Source organism: Nicotiana tomentosiformis, chromosome 1, assembly GCF_000390325.3.
Source record: "Nicotiana tomentosiformis chromosome 1, ASM39032v3, whole genome shotgun sequence".
Lineage (NCBI taxonomy): Eukaryota > Viridiplantae > Streptophyta > Magnoliopsida > Solanales > Solanaceae > Nicotiana > Nicotiana tomentosiformis.
Window position 1 is genome coordinate 5805189 of NC_090812.1, and position 18176 is coordinate 5823364.

Here is an 18176-nt window from a genome sequence, read left to right on the forward strand (position 1 = left end):
AGTTTCCTCTTCAAATTATGCCTTTCAACCGTGATAACATCTTCCATTTCATCAAACAAGTTCTTAGAGTTGTCTCTTTCGGCTTTAATAGTATCCTCTAATTCCTCAAGTTTCATCTTCATAGGGCCCCTTTGAACCATAGTAGCTTGTTCCATGTCATAAACTTTATTTCTCAAATTGTTCCTCTCAACCTTAGCAGCATCAAGTTTAGTTTTTAAATCTTTGATCACCATCACCGCTCGACAAGGGAGCTCTTCGTCAATCCATTCAAAAAAACCCGTAAGAACAAACCTATATCATATCAGAATTTTCAGTGAAAAAAATAGTCATTTTTTCTACATAAACACTAATGATCAAGGACCATCTCAAATAAAAACTCTGCAAATCATAACCTAACCTGACAAAAGAAGATGAATCAAATAAATCGACCAAAAACGAAATAAATTCAAAACTAACTTTGGATCTTGGACAAGGTAGAACCTTCTCCCAGCATCGGTGTCTGACCAAGCTGTCAAATATAGTGTAATCAATCCGCAACGACACCTTCTTGCATATTGAATTTCATGCGCATTTACAGATAAATCAAACATTGAGCAAAAAATTTCAAAGGAAAAGAGAGATTTTTAAAATTGGGGAACAATGACAATTAGGGTTTGGGAATGAGTGACCATTGATATAAGAAGAGAGTAATTAAGAAGGGGATCCACTTATGTGGATTACCATGTCAGCTAATTAATGCCACTGAGGAGGCTTATGTGGGCAACCGTTAGAATGAAGGCATTATTGGCCTAGAAAATTAACGTGGGGGATTTTGTTGGCCCAGTTTGCTAACGGAGGACAGAAGTTAGCTATTTTCAATAGTTTAAGGATATTATTGGACCTTTATTACGTCGAAAAGTTAGCGGGATGGATGACAGAGTTTGGTCATATATATAGTTCTTTTCTACAAGTTTTTGATGTTTGTCTTGTTCAAAATTTAAATATTAACAATTTTTTTTTGGTAAGAGAAGAAACTCACAGCCGCTACAACCTCTGTCACAGCCTCTGCCCAACAAATTTACAGTATTAGTTTCAACGAAAACTGTATCTAGTTTATGCAGAAGTATTGAACTTTTTGTGGTTTTTGGTGTTATTAGAACTAATAGAGTACACGTTTAAACACAAAATATAGGCAAATTACTACCAAAAAATTGGAATAACCCATTAAGAAAAAGACTTAAGAGAAGAGCTCTTCAGATTTATTTTTTTCTCTTCAAATTTGTTTTAAGACTGTTTTTGGACGTTCAACCAATTACCTGCTTTAATAGCTTCACATCTTTTGTATACATTGAACTAAAAATATTTAATTAAGGTAGCAGTTCAATAGGAGGAAAAAACATAATTAATTCGCACTCTCCTCCAACCTTGTTCCAACATATTAAGCGAAAAAAAACAGAAGAAGAATCGTATAAATTATACTACCCATGCAACGTACGTTAAAAACATCGTTAAATCCAAAAAAAAAATCTTGAAAGGAAAGAAAAACATGACGAACAATATAATTTCTCTTACTCTCCCAAACTTTGTAATAAAAGACAAAATTTTTGACATAATATCAAAAACTAAAAGATTGTCGAAGTTTATATATATATATATATATATTTCTTTTTTTTCCCCCTCTACACTTTAGACGTAGCATCATCACTTTCCTTTGTTTGTTCACTATCCTTTGCCTCATCTCTATCCTTTGGCTCAGTATTTTTGGAGGATTTTTTACTTTTGATCATGTCCATTATACACAAGAGCAGGCCTAGCACAACGAAGGCTAAAACACCCCAAAGGGCTTTATTTGGGACATGCCAACCATCAGAATTTATTTTCCCCTGATTTCCACCTCCATAAACAGTATTATTTGCAGGAATAATATTCTCCAAACCAGTTGTTTGAAAAGACATTTTGAATTCAACTAGCTCAGAGAAGAATGTAAGAAGAGAAAATTTATATTCTGAAGTGGTACATAGAGGAGGGTGGAAGAGACCCCTATATATAGTTTCATAGGTATCGTGTAATAATTCTTGGAAAGAAACAAAAGAGGAAAAAGAGGAAAGAAGTAGGAAAAACTAATTAATTTTCCTTATTTATATATTAATACAAAAATCCACCTCTTTGTGGTTCTTGACAAAAATAAAAATAGAGAGAGAAAGTGTAAACTTTCCTTATTCATATACTTGCCTTAAGATTTATGGAAACATGGCAAAGAGACTTCAAATCAAGAAACAATCCCGTACCACCAGTACTTACTGGGAAAAGAGGGAAAAAAAGGGAAGGAACCATACATAAAGTAAGAAAGAAAAAGTAATAATTTACAAATATTAATTTTATTGGAAGCTGGTCAATATTAGGATGACCTTCTTTTTGAGATCATTCTTTAAGTGCTCCTCCAATTAATTATGTGTTTACCCTTAAAAATGTATAACAATTGAATTTATACGCGATTTTAAGGTTATATGAACTAATTCAATACAAGCGATCAATAACGTTAAACAAGTGAATTGAAGATAGAATAAATAACCAAACCAGTTATGATGTTAGGCTCGAGCTCAGATCTGAGCTTAGTGAGTGTTCTGCCCTCGGTTCGAAGCTACTGATGAAGAACCGTGAGCAGAAATAAGAACTTTTGAAATAACTCTTAGAAGCATATAAATGTATATTGCCTTAATATACGTGTTACAGTATGTTTCTCGAATAAAAATCACTCCCTTTATATAATAGTAGAGTTTCATTCCTAGTATAACTCTAAAAAAAGTAAAAATCTTATTTTTGTTAATCACTGATCTGCTGTTGATACGGGCCGAGATCTACGCCGTGATATTCGGTCGGGCACGGATATCACAACCCTTTGTTCATCGTGTGCGGACGTTTGGTAATGCTTTCCGAGGTCTTGGAGCTCGAATTGGATCCGGGGGCATGGTCTCGATGGCTCCAGTGGCAGGTGCTTTATTCGGACCTTGATAGGAGATGTTCCTTACTTCGATTCCGATTTTTTGTAGTTATGTTCTTGCTTTGTTTGCCCCACCAGAAAATCGGGGTGCTCACTGACTCTGTTTTTACCCGTATACACGGTGAATTAAATTTTTTCGCAAAAAATAATAATTTACTCAATTAATTTTTAAAGCAAATTTAGTCCAGAACGCTAACAAAAGAAAGAATTTAAAAAGTAGCCTCAAAACAGGCTATACGATGCAGTAATCCTTTTCTTTTTTCCCCTTTTGCTGTGGCAGACTCGGATAGAGAAAATGAAAAATGGCAGGTACGATGAAAATCGAATATAGTACCTCTGGGATATATTGACTTGCCACTCTATTCTCCATGTAACATTTTTCAAGGTCTTACTAATTTTTAAGACTAGTTTCCTATTTATTTTTTATTTTTTTTGCGTCTTTATCTAATTTTCAGAATCTAAATGTCAATTTTGAGTAGCGAAAGTTTAGCTCAAAATAGCACGGGTTAGGCAGTTTTCGGACTGGTAATAGAAAAATAGCCAGCGTTTGCAAAGTTATTGAAAAATAGTCACTATTTTACTATAACACGGAAAGTTCCAGCATAATATACTGGAGATTGGAGCACCTGTGCATGAATTTCCAGCATATTATGTTGGAACTCCAGCACACGGAAAGTTCCAGCATAATATACTGGAAATTGGGACACCTGTGTATGAACTTCCAGCATATTATGTTGGAACTCCAACACACGGAAAGTTCCAGCATAATATATTGGAGATTGGAGCACCTGTGTATGGACTTCCAGCATATTATGTTGAAACTCCAGCACATTATGATATTCCAGCATGGAAGTTCACATGTAAAAAATTCGAACTCCAGCATATTATGCTGGAATATTTCACGGATTCTGAACAGTGTTTTTATTCAAATTTATCTTTTACATGAAAAGTGACTAAATTTCAATTACTTTTAAAACAATGACTATTTTTCAATTACCACTTGTAAATTAGTTTAGGTTGATCCAACTCCCCTCCATCTAATAGAAAAATATGAACACTACATGTAACAGATTAGCATAACTCGTAAGTGTGTGTACTTCTTTCCGCAAACAATTTCGTTATCGTGGAAGCAATCATTAATGCTTGTGTTAGGATATGTTGTCTATATCACATCTTTTAGAGTGCGATTTTTTCTCGAACCCTGCATTAACGTGTGATACTTTGTGCACCGGGCTACCTTTACTTGTCCCACTAATGCAACTCTTCAAACGTATTCATTAGGGTCTGATCATATCTCTTATCAAATCAAATTTATGCATCGAAAAATATCATTTAGTCCATGTGATTTCATGTTAAAAACAGTTACTCTAGGATTTAAGTAATCACTCACTCCAATGCACAAGATCAATCGAGTGAATTAATATATATATATATATATATATATATATATATATATATATATATATATATATATATATATATATATATATATATATATACCCGATTCTACGGTTCAATTTGATTGCTCTTCCAACGTATCTAGAGAGAAAACATACTCCCAATTGTTAGGATTGCCAGTGGAATAAAATCGCGTAAATTCATCCAATAATAATTGACCATAATCAAAATTCTCATTATCCATGTTATGCATTAAAATCTTGAGACATGGGACATAAGCCCCATGGATCTTTATATTTTTTTTAATTATAAATTAATAATATAGTATTATATATAACACAAAAAATATATTAAAGTTCAAGAAAACTAAAATGAATTAAATAACACACTAAGAAACAAAGAGTCAAGAGAAGATTCGGATTTATTATTTCTCTTCAAATTATGTTATGTCTGGTTTTAGACGTTCAACCAAATCCTTTTTTCATAGCTCAACATCTCTTCTATAAATTGCATGCACTAATCTTCTCAATATCTTAGCTAGTAGTTTGATAGGACGCCAAAAGCATGAGGAGTACTCTCCAACCTTGTTCCAACATATATTATGAAGAAAAGCAGACTCGCATATTATAATACACAATGGTAAAAATCATAATTTCATTAAACCCAAAAACTTAATTTGAAGGAATGAAAAACTAAAAGATTGTCGAAGTATATAGCTTCTCTAATTTCTTCCTCTCTACACCTTAGACGTTAGCATCATTACTATCCTTTGGCTCAGTATTTTTGGAAGATTTTTTGGTTCTGAGTATGTCGATGATCCACAAGAGCACAAGCAGAAAAACGAAAGCTATAACACCCCAAACGGCTTTATTTGGGGCATGCCAACCATGATTATCCAATATATTTCCGCCATCGTAACTAGTATTATTTCCAGGAATATTATTCAAACTAGTTGTTTGAAAAGACATTTTGGTTTCGAAGCTAAAGAGAATAATGTAAGAAGATAAAATTTATTTTGTGAAGACGGTACGTAGAAGAGGATCCGAGAGAATCCCTATTTATAATTTTATAGGTATGTATCATGTATTAAATAAAAGAGGGAAAAAAAGGCAAGAGGAAGTAGGAAAAACTAAGTAATTTTCCTTATTAATAAAAGAACATCCACCTCTTTGTGGTTCGTAAAAAATTAAAAAAGAGAGGGAAAGAGTAATTTTCCTTATTCATATGTTTGCCCAAAGATTTATGGAAAATTAGTGCAAAGAGAAATCAAGAAACAATCCCAAACTAGTACTTACTAGCTAGGAAGGGGGGGGGGGGGGGCAGCATACATAAAGTGGAAAAGAATTTTTGTTCTGCTGATTGTTTATGTATTTTATGATGTTAATGTTTGTAGATGTCAAAGCTATTGTTATTAGCAAATCATCTCATATTTGTCTTGACCCCAACAGAGCTCCAGCTTGTACTTAAATCGATCAAAAATTTGACACGATGAATTCCACTTGTTAAAATATCTCAGGGAAAAAACTAAATTTACCCTTCTCCTTTTGACAATATCTTATAGTTGGCCTCAATAATTTCTTTATAAAAGTTTTAAAGAAGATTTGAAATTATAGTATCTACAATAACTATTGTCTAGCTAATCTGGAAAAAGAAACACTTATATTTACAACCACTATGTCATTGTCTAGCTTAATCTGGAAACACAAACTGATAGAAGAAATACAATTCCAGGCAAAGCATAAGGGTAAGTGATTCATTCATCCAAATACAATACAGTAATATTCTTGTGAAAATTTTCAATAAAGCCAACCCCCTTATTAAACTAGCTACCACGATATGTGGAGAATGAGAATGGAGAGAGCAGCAAAGGAACATGAAAGTGATCCCATTTCTGGGACTCTCTGATCTCAAAAACAATAGAGACATAGGGAAAAAATCCATCAGGAATATACTCACCCGTGTTGAAACTTATCCGATATATTCCTGGAGCCAAAGCTTCAACCATATTCATCAACTGACCACTTCGACCATCTTTGTCCGTAGCTGAAGACCCTAGTACTTTCCACCCACCAATATTAGCTTTGCCAAATTGTGGTCTTGTTTGGTTGTCATTCCACATCTCTAGTTGTACTTCAATTCCATTCGCTGGACATCCACGACTAGTATCCAGAACATGGGTTGTGATGGGCGGGCGAGTTCTATTTGGTATATGAGCTGGTTTTGCTCCAGCATCTCCAGTTGCAGCAGTCATATGTGCTCCAATAATTTTCACACGATCTTCTACAATTTAAGGTTCAATGAAAAATGTAACATATGGAAATGCTATTTTAGGGAATTATAAATAGTTGCCGAACTTTGTAAGAGTTATCCTCACTGCATACTTGAAATAGAGTTTCTCAAGAAGGTGCATCAGAAAATTGAGTAATTGAGAAGATCAGGCGAAGGTATTTTGCAGATGGCATGTTTCCAAACTGCAGGAAACAAGGGGATAACCAATTGCTAACATCTCCGATGACTCAAGATTCATAGGTCAGACCATAGAGTAGATTTGAAATCCTTCAACAGTAAAGTTTAGGAAGAGAAGATCTGAAATATATTGTGCTCACTTCATTTAGAGAACTTTTGGAAAGACTTTTATGCAAAGGTGAAGCAAAAATCCTCATAGTGGGAGAATAAGGAGCAACTTCGAAAAACTTGAGATTAAGCTAACGAATTACATAAATATACAAAAACAATAAAAATAAATGATTAACAGAAATAAGAAGATGAAATTACCTTCTGCTTTTCTCGCAATATTAGTTGTAGCCAACGGTTTAATTGTTGGTGCAGTATCTGCTTTGTCCGTGAAGAGTTTGGCAAGGCGTAATTCAGTTATTTTCATTTGCTCCTGGGCTGCAATCTCAAACTCAATTATTGGTCTGTTCTGGTACCGTATCTACAAGAGGTAAAGTTGAAATGGAATATGGATCAGTATTTGAATGACAAAATAGATAAAAAAATTATTTCACCATTGCCCTCAGTAGATAAAGTAACACAAAAAGTCTGTTGTTCAGAAAAACGGACTACATATTCTACTTCCTGATATTTAAAAATCTCAAGGACCTTGATTGAAGAAGGCCATCGAAAGATCACCCCTTTATGATGCAAGAGGATGGAGGCCAGACTCGGCATTCTCACATCAATTATGGTTATTTTATGAATCTCAATGCACTAAGCCAACAAAGGGATCGAACTCTGGTGATTTCCTTAAAATGTTGTAAGGATATCAAATGTTGGCACAAGATAGAATTCAAGATGAAAGTCTGTCTTGACATCAGGGGGGGTGGAACAGAAATTCTACGCCTTTATCACTGAAGAATTGCTTTAAATACTAGACGGAATTTTTTGAACTCAAATGTTCATGTTCTAAAGTTAAAAGCTTTGCTCTAAAAAGTAAAAACTATAAGAGTATTACATGTCTGATTATAATTGAGGTTAATATAAAATATCTGCAATCATTCTGTCTTCAAACAGAGAGACTTTACCTTCAACTCTGCAAGTATCTCAAGGGTACTTCTCCCTGAAGCACATATCAAGAAGACAAATCCAAACTTCTCCCTATAGCGAGCATTCCACTCAAACAGTTCCTGAAAGATCAATTATTATGCAAACTCTGAACCTTTTTGCACAAAATACGAAGTTAACCTACTTCCCAATCAAACAAAAAAAGAAAAGGTCAAGCACTATTTTTCATTTGATTCATAGAATTCATAGATGCAAATATCTTTAGATCAAAACACCTGTAACGTAGAATCAGTAGCAGTGGCCAGAGCTGTTGACTGCTCGCCCTTGCTCCACCTGCAAAAGGAGACATTTAACTTTACCTTCCAGTCTGACGAGGTATTGGCATATAGCTTGAGAAGATGAAATCGTAAACATTGTAGGTCTATGGGGGGAGGGTGGGGATGGGGAAGCCATGGGTCAGAACAACAGCATTAAAGCAGTTCTCTATAAAGCACATAAACCGTAGCAATTTTGCTGGTTGTGAATGTTAACTCTAAGGCCAACATATAGCTCAATGTCGCAGAAATACAAATGTTAAAATGTATGCATGGTCATACAAAATTAGACAAGATAAAACACGATCATATCTTACAGAAATTCAAATAGCACACACATAGGAGAACCTGAAGATTTGCCCAAAAGAGCACGTAATAAGCATTATTTACTCAATTTTGTTGCGACAAGCGATGCAATACCATTTAATTTTGAGAACTTAAGTTCTAGTTGTACATAGATTCAAATGCAACTGTAAGAATACTAAAGTCAATTTTCAGAATTTAGATTCTAGATTTTCTTAACTAATATCTTAGATACTACGAGGGTCTGTAGAATGTTATGTATTAAACACTTTGATATTTGTCTTTTAAATACCTAACACCAACAAGCCTTACAATTCAACATAAAAAACAAAAGAAAGAATTTTTTTTAAAAGCAGCATGACCACTGTAGCAGGGATCATGAATTCATGATTCATGATTTACCTTCTAGTCGAGCAAGTAGCAATATTTAATCCAACTGTTAAAGCCAAAAAGTAAAACTAAAATATTGTGGCCGTAAACAATTCATTCAATTTAGCATCAGAAAAAGACATTAAACTTGCGCTCAATCTTCAGAAATAGAAAATAAAAGGCAAAACTTTTAGGGAAACAGAGAAGTGTACTGGGCAAAAGTAGGGCTTTGGTGATTCTTGGAAGGGCTTTGACCAATTTGTGGATGAGCAGCAAATGCTTCAAGCCACCCATTTACATCAACCTGACCGAGTTCCAATTAATAAACCAATCAATCAACAGCTGTATATATAAGGAAATTATGAGGTGAAATGGGTATACATAAAACCTTGTTGAACCAGATATGTCTGGCAGCAAGGATGGCATCTTGGAGAGTGGAAAAGGGGGCAGCTGCTACCATCTCCTTTCCGAATTTGGTGCTCCCACAGCATGCCAGGAAATCCTTTTCATCAAATACTGATCCCATTTTTTTGCAATTTCTTCAGATTAATAGTAACAGAGAACAGCTCCAAATTGGGTGTGGAGTTTGCAGGGAGTGAGAGGCGCTGAATTTTGGCAAGATTCTGCTAAGTAGTGAAGTCGGAGCTGGTGATGAAATGGAATCTCTGATTTTATTATAAAACCGATTATTCTCCCTTTTTTTACACACTTAAAAAAGATGAAAGAAAAAGTAGTAGTGGGCAAAAATAAGACAAAATAAAATTTGTTACGAAAATAATTATATTGTGGAGGTTCATTTGTTACTCCGCTATAGATAATCTTTCTGAATAAGATTATTCATTTAGTACTCTATTGAAGTTTATCTACAAGCAGTTGATGTAGGCACGTTGCAAGCAGCTCAATTAAATAATTTGCAACAGCTTCTTATTAAACAGGCAGGTTGCAAGCAGCTCATGCAGACAACTTACAAGTAGCTAAAGAAAAGTCTTACAGCTGCTTCCTGAAAAGTCTCGCAACTGCTTCCTTTCTTCTATAAATAGAGGAGTTCTCAGTTCATTATGTACATAAGTTTGAAGTTTAAATAATATATCAATCTCTCTCTATACTTGTCTTCAGTTTATTTACTTTACAGTTTTTATTTTATAACACGTTATCAGCAGAGACTCTGCCATCTCAAGCAAATACTTTGAAAGTATCATAGGTACGAACTTTTTTTTTCTAAATAATGTCAAATCTTTCTAAACTTGAATTTGTAGCCCTGGATATATCGGGCAAAAGCTACATGTCTTGGGTGCTTGATGCCGAAATTCATCTTGATGCGATGGGTCTGGAAGACACCATCAAGGACAAAAATCAGGTATCAAACCAAGACCGTGTCAAAGCAATAATATTCCTACGCCATCACCTTGATGAGGGCCTGAAAATGGAATATCTTACTATTAAAGATCCAGTCATACTGTGAAATAATTTGAACGATAGATATGACCACCTGAAGATGGTCGTTCTTCCACATGCACGTTATGATTGGACTCATTTAAGGCTACAAGATTTTAAATCTATCAGTGAGTAAAATTCTGCTATGTTCAGAATTATTTCCCAATTGAAACTATGTGGTGATAATATTACTGATCATGATATGTTGGAGAAAACTTTCACCATTTTTCATGCCTCGAACATGCTCCTGCAGCATCAATATCGAGAGATGGAATTCAAAAAGTATTCTGAACTTATCTCACATCTTCTTGTAGCCGAGCAACATAATAGGCTATTAATGAAAAACCATGAAAGCCGACCTATTGGTTCTTGTCCATTCCCTGAAGTGAATGCGACGAACTTTCACCAAGCTAAGCGTAGAAGAGGACGTGGCCCCAGTCGTGGTCATGGCCGTGGTCGGGGAAGAAACACTAATAATGGTAATAATAATGCACCAAAGAACCCTCATCACCACCAGCAGTGGAAAAGGAAGGAATAAAAGCATGAAGCGGTGCAAGCATCAAACGTAGAAAATGCATACTACAGATGTGGAGGAAAAGGGCACTGGTCACGTACATGTCGTACGCCAAAGCACCTGGTTGAGTTGTATCAAGCCTCCCTGAAGAAGACTGAGAAAAATGTTGAAGCAAATTTTATTTCTGAAGATAATTTAGACTTCATGCATTTGGATGTAGCTGATTACTTTGCACTCCCAGAAGGAAAAACAAGTTATGTGATCGGTAGTGAATCTGTAGAAATGTAAATATTTTAATTTTGGTTGTTTGTAGTAGATAGTATGATTATGTAATTGTTGCACATAAATAAAAGTTATGATTTGATAATGATGTTTACTATAATATATTTTATTTATGCATTTTGAAGAATATGGATAATCCTCAAATTATGTTTGGATCAAAGACCAATCGTGAAGATATTTGTGTAATTGATAGTGGAACAACTCATGCCATATTTAAGGATCAGAAATACTTTTCTTATTTGTATAAGGAAAAAGCAAATGTTTCAATAATTTCTAGTAATATAAGTTTGATTGAAAGCTCCGAAAGAGCCATTATATTTCTGTCTAAGGGAACAAAACTTATTATCGACAATGCATTATTCTCCTCCAAATTCTGAAGAAACTTATTAAGTTTTATAGATATCCGCCGAAATGGGTATCATGTTGAGACAATAGATGAAATGAACGTGGAATATCTTTGTATTACAAAGAATATTTCTGGCCAGAATTACATTGTAAAAAAGTTACCAATTTTATCTTCTGGCTTATACTATTCAAAAATTAGTACAGTTGAAGCACACTCTATCGTAAATCAGAAGTTTGCGGATTCAAATACTTTTGTGCTTTGGCATGGCCGTTTGGGCCATCCTGGATCAATAATGATGAGACGAATTACTGAAAATTCGAGTGGGCATCCATTAAAGAACCTGAAGATTCTTACAAATGATGAATTTTCTTGTGATGCTTGTTATAAAGGCAAAATGATCGCTAGACCATCACCAATGAAGGTTGGCATTGAGTCCCCTGCCTTTTTAGAGCGTATACATGGGGATATATGTGGACTTATTTACCCATCAAGTAGGTTGTTCAGATATTTTATGGTCCTAATAGATGCATCTTCAAGATGGTCTTATGTGTGCTTACTATCATCTCGCAACCTGGCATTTGCAAAGTTATTAGCCCAAATAATTCGATTAAGGGCACAATTCCCAGATTATCCTATAAAGGCTATTCGCCTTGATAATGCTGGAGAATTCTCATCTCAAGCTTTTGATGATTACTGTCTATCAGTTGGGATAAAAGTTGAACATCCTGTAGCTTATATTCATACTCAAAATGGCCTTGCAGAGTCATTTATTAAACACTTGCAGTTGATAGCAAGACCACTACTTATGAAAATAAAATTGCTCACTACTGTTTAGGGCCATGCTATTTTGCACGCAACATCACTTATCCGCCTCAGACCGACACATTATAATAAATATTTTCCGTCACAATTAGTTTTTGGTCATAAATCAAATATTGCCCATCTACAAATTTTTGAATATGCTGTATATGTGCCAGTAGCACCACTACAACGCAGTAAGATGAGCCCGCAAAGAAGGTTAGGAATATATGTTGGGTTTGAATCACCCTCTATTATTTGCAGATTGTCGATTTGATGAAATAAATTTTTCACAATTAGGGGGAGAGAAAAAGGAAATCAAAAGAGAAATTGTGTGGAATGTTTCATCATTATCTCACTTTGATCCACGTATCCCTATATGTAATCAGGAGGTCCAGAAGATCATCCATTTACAGAATATAGCACATCAAATGCGAGACGCATTTACTGATTTGAAAAGGATAACTAAGTCACATATCCCTGCACAGAATATGCCTATCCGAATTGATGTCCCAGCATGACCATCTAATAGCATGAGAGCTAGTGAACCTAAAGCACGCCTGAAGCATGGTAGGCCTTTGGGTTCTAATGATCGAAATCCTAGAAAAATAAAATCGACAAATCATCAAAATGATATTATGAAGGGATCTCCTGAAGAGACCCAAGATCTGATTAGTTCTGAGATTCCTGAAGAAATCAATGAACCCGAGACTCAAGTGAGTGAGGAACTTTTAATAAGTTCTACTGGTAATGGGATTAATTTAAATCGATCTAAAATAGTAGTGAATAATATGTTTGCATATAATATTGCACTTAACATTATGCAAGATAGTGAGAATCTTGAACCCCGATCTGTCAAAGAATGTCAACAAAGATCTGATTGGCCAAAATGGCAAGAGTCAATTCAATCGGAATTGAAGTCAATTGCTAAAAGAGAGGTCTTTGGACCAGTAGTCCAAACACCTGCTGGTATAAAGCCAGTTGGTCATAAATGGGCTTTTGTGCGAAAAGGGAATGATAAAAATGAAGTTGAAAGATACAAGGCTCGCCTTGTTGCACAAGGATTCTCACAACGACCTGGAGTCGATTATGAAGAAACATATTCACCCGTTATGGATGCCATAACATTTCGATATCTCATCAGTTTAGCCTTACGTGAAAGGCTTGAAATACATCTAATGGATGTGATTACAGCTTATCTATACGGGTCACTTGATAATGAAATTTACATGAAAATCCCTGAAGGATTTAAAATACTTGAAGCATATTCAAAATCTTGGTAAATGTACTCAATCAGATTACAAAGATCTTTCTACGGTTTAAAGCAATCTGGGCGCATGTGGTATAATCGCCTCAGTGAATATTTGCTGAAAGAGGATTACTGTAACGACCCGATCGGTCATTTTGAGTATTACAACCCTGTTTCCCCATTTACTGCTCAAATTGGGCTTTACAGTTGTTGTGTGACTTGCCGTGGAAATTGGTTCGGGTCCGGTGAGGTTTTGGAATGAATTGGAACACTTAGTTCCAAGGTTTAAAGCTTAAGTTAAAATAGTGACCGGATATCGACTTATGTGTAAACGACCTCAGAATTTAATTCTGATGATTCCAATAGCTCCGTATGGTGATTTTGGACTTAGGAGCGTGTCCGAAAAATTATTTAGAGGTCCGTAGTGGAATTAGGCTTGAAATGGCGAAAGTTGAATTTTTGGGAAGTTTGACCGGGGGATGACTTTTTGATATTGAGGTCGGAATCCGATTCTGGAAATTAGAATAGCTTCGTTATGTCATTTATGACTTGTGTGCAAAATTTGAAGTCATTCCGGATTGATTTGATGTATTTCGGCACAAGATATAGAATTTGAAAGTTCAAAGTTCATTAGGCTTGAATTGGGGCATGATTCGTGGTTTTAGCGTTGTTTGATGTGATTCGAGGCTTCGACTAAGTTCGTATGATGTTTTAGGACTTGTTGGTATATTTGGTTGAGGTCCCGAGGGGCTCGGGTGAGTTTCGGGGTGGCTTCGGACCATTTCTAGGCCATTCTTAGTTGCTGGTTTTTGGCCACAGAGGTATGCATCGCGATCGCGAAGAGCAGTTTTGCTGTTTGGGCACTGTGAATCGCGATCGCGGAAGCCTTTTCGCGATCGCGTAGAGGAAAATCCTGCTGCACTCACCCGACTTTGGAAGCTTATATCTCGCAATCTATAAGGACTTTGGAGATGATACAAAAATGAAAGTTGTAGCCCTTGATGTATAGTTTTCATAAATTTAAACCAAATGTCATTTGAATTTGTGTACAAAAAGTTATGGTGGATACACTATAGGCTGTTTGGGAAGAGTTTGGAAATTCTCTGTTGTATAAGGCTGCCTTTAGAAGCTTATATCTAGAAATGTATAAGGAATTGGGAGATGAGCAACAAATGAAAATTATAGTCCTTGATATCTAGTTTTCAGAAAGATAAACCAATTACAATTTGAAGTTTTGTACAACGAGTTATGACTAATATACTAAAGGTTGTCTAGAAGAGCTGGGCATTTGTTCTTCGTGATCGCGAAGCATTTTCCGCGATCGCGGAAGGCAAATGACTGGACAGAAGATAAAATCCTGGGTTTTGGTTTCTTTCTTCATTTTCGGATTTTGAAACTCGGATTGGGCGACTTTGGAAAGAAAATTTTTTACAAAACTTGGGGTAAGTGTTATTGACTCTCTTGTGATTATATTCCATGAATTAATATTCATTTTCGGCGTTAGATTATTGATTTTTTCAAAAGAAATTGGAGGAATTTCTACAATTTCATAAAAATGAATTTTCGAGATTTGAACATTGATTCGGAGTCGGATTTGAGTGAAATTAGTATGGTTGAACTTGTAATTGGATGGGTTGTCGGATTTTGTGAGTTTCATCGGATTCCGAGACATGAACCCCACGGATGATTTTTTGAGCTAAATTTTGGATTTTGATGGAAAATTATATTTTCTTATGGAATTAATTCCAATAAATTTTATTGACTGAATCAAATTAATTGTGACTAGATTCGAGCCATTTGGAAGTTGATACGCGCAGAATAAAATTTTTGGAGCATTGCTTAGCTTGCTCGACATTGGATTTGGCTTGTTCGAGGTAAGTAACTCTTCTAATCTTGGAGTTGAGTGTATGAACCCTGAATATATGTATTTTGTGAATTGTTAGGAGGTGACGCGCATGCTAGGTGACGGGCGTGTGAGCGTGCACTATAGAAATTGTGACATATTATTTCTGGGAATTTTGTAGTTAAATAATCTTGGCATTTTTCATGTAGTTTTATGTGTTAAAGAAATTGAACTGAAAAATATATTAAAAACCATATTGAGGCTATGTGCCAGTATTATTGGGACCCACAGAGGTCATATTGATGTGAAATATTTATTTTTAATTAAAAATTCATACTCAGTCATATTCATTTCTTTGCATATCATTTCTCAGTCTCTGTTATTATTTATTGATACATCATATCATCATTTTTGGGCTATTCTCATTACATTATGAGCCCATGAGAGAGAGACTGAAGAGATTGATGACTGAGGGAGGCCGAGGGCCTGATTGTGAGTATATTTTTGGGATCGGGCTGTACGTCGCAGCATGCCATGTTGGCTTTATATATATATTATATTATTAAACGTGAGTTGGCCGTGCAGATCTATATATTATATTATTGCACGTGAGTTGGCCCTGTGGATCTATATATTGTACTATTACACGTGAGTTGGCCGTGCGGATCCAGATATTGTTATAGCACGTGAGTTGGCCGTGCGGATCCAGATATTATTATTGCACGTAAGTTGGCCGTGCAACATGTGAGTTGGCCGTGCGGATCCTTATATTATTATTGCACGTGAGTTGGCCATGCAGCACGTGAGTTGGTCGTGCGGATCCAGATATTTATATTATGGCACGTGAGTTGTCCGTGCAACACGTGAGTTGTTCGTGCTTATAGCGCTTGGGCTGCAGGAGCCCCTCATGAGTCTGTACACCCCCAATGAGTGAAGTCGACTATAAACAGGGATCGGGCTGCACGCCGCAGCATGTATTGTATAGCGCTGAGTGATTGAGTGTGCTAAGCACACTGAGAGAAAATATAAGATAATGAGATTGAGTACTCTGAGAGTGCGAGTACATGAGTGCAATCTATGAGATACATTGCATTGCCATGCACACATGACATATATGCATAGAGATGTGTTTTCCTCATGTTGTACGGTATCACATTATTCATGATTTCTCTCACATATTGACAGATAGGCATAGTGATGCATTTGTTTTACACTGGTTATCTGGGAAAGAAAATGAGACATATTGTTTATTATTGAAAAGATTTTTTTTTTTGAGAAATTTATTGTTTTCAAACTTATTCATAATTTTGGTAATCTTCGGTATACGATTCGGGTTTTCATTGATGTACTTGAAAGGCAGAACTATTTTTAGAAATTATGATTTGGCTGAGCATTTTATCTCTGAATTACTTATGGTATTATTTGCTTATTGTTGTTATGGACTGTTGTGGACTATTGGTTTTGGACCTGACTTTGGTAGAAGCTCGTCACTACTTTTAACCTAAGGCTAGGTTTGTTACTTACTCAGTACATGGGGTCGGTTGTACTGATACTACACTTCTGCACATTGCGTACAGATGTTGACTGATGTTGTTACTACACTATGTATTTATTTTATTTTCGCTTTGTATACTCTATTCTTAGAAGCTCATGATTTGTACTACCAGTTCTTGAGGATTGTGTAAGATGAGGATCTTTATTCACGTAAATTGCTTTAATAATTATTAGTGAAATTAATTAGTTGGAAATTGGCTTACCTAACGGGATGGGTTAGGTGCCATTACGACTAGTTGGATTTTGGGTCGTGATAATTATATAAATGATGTTATTTCTCCATGTATTTTTATAAAGAAAATGGCTTCAGAATTTGTTATACTTGTTGTTTATGTTGATGACATAAATCTTGTTGGAACTCCCGAAGAGCTCCAAAAGGCAATTGAATATCTTAAGAAAGAATTTGAGATAAAAGATCTTGGAAAGACAAAACTTTGTCTTGGTCTGCAAATTGAACATTTAACAGACGGGATCTTTATCCATAAATCTGCCTATACATAAAGGGTCTTAAAATGCTTTTACATGGACAAAGCGCACCCATTGAGTACACCAATAGTTGTTCGATCACTTGAAGTGAATAAAGATTTGTTCCGACCTCCAGAAGAGGATGAGGAACTTCTTGGTCCCGAAGTACCCTATCTTAGTGCAATTGGTGCACTAATGTATCTTGCTAATGCTACAAGGCTTGACATAGCATTTTCTGTTAATTTACTAGCAAGATATAGTTCTTCTCCTACACGGAGACATTGGAATGGGATTAAGCATATATTGCGATATTTAAAGGGAACTCTTGATATGGGTTTGTTTTATGCTAACAAAGTTAGTGCAGATCTTGTTGGTTATGCAGATGCAGGTTATTTATCTAATCCTCATAAAGCTAGATCTCAAACCGGGTACGTATTTACATGTGGAGGTACTATCATATCATGGCGCTCCACAAAGCAATCTATTATTTTTACTTCTTCAAATCATGCTGAAATAATAGCTATTCACAAAGCAAGTAGGGAATGCGTATGGTTGAGATCAATAATTTATTTTATTCGAGAAAAATGTGGTTTGGAATGTGAGAAAAGACCCACAATTTTATACGAAGACAATGTTGCATGCATAGCCCAATTGAAGGGAGGATTTATAAAAGGAGATAGAACGAAGCACATTTCACTAAAATTATTCTACACACACGATCTTCAGAAAAATGGTGACATTGATATGCAATAAATCCGTTCAAGTGACAATCCGACATATTTATTCACTAAATCTTTGCCAACTTTAACTTTTGAGAAATGGT

At 35.4% G+C, this 18176-nt stretch overlaps 1 protein-coding gene across 2 annotated transcripts; it reads right to left on the reverse strand.

Moving 5' to 3' along the window:
* Nucleotides 1–6024: 6024 nt before the first annotated feature.
* LOC104091143 (uric acid degradation bifunctional protein TTL) lies at nt 6025–9575 on the reverse strand. 2 transcript variants are annotated; one of them, XM_009596421.4, is made up of 6 exons: nt 9257–9575; nt 9081–9172; nt 8158–8215; nt 7903–8004; nt 7154–7313; nt 6025–6655 (listed from the first exon to the last, which is right to left on the reverse strand). In XM_009596421.4, exons 1-6 carry the CDS (start codon nt 9392–9394, stop codon nt 6201–6203), a joined length of 1005 nt encoding a protein of 334 aa, XP_009594716.1. In that variant the 5' UTR covers nt 9395–9575; the 3' UTR covers nt 6025–6200. The 2 variants fall into 2 exon arrangements, with proteins under 2 accessions (XP_009594716.1, XP_009594715.1); XM_009596420.4 differs by having other exon boundaries at nt 6025–6658; nt 9257–9546.
* Between the last annotated feature and the right edge of the window lie 8601 nt (nt 9576–18176).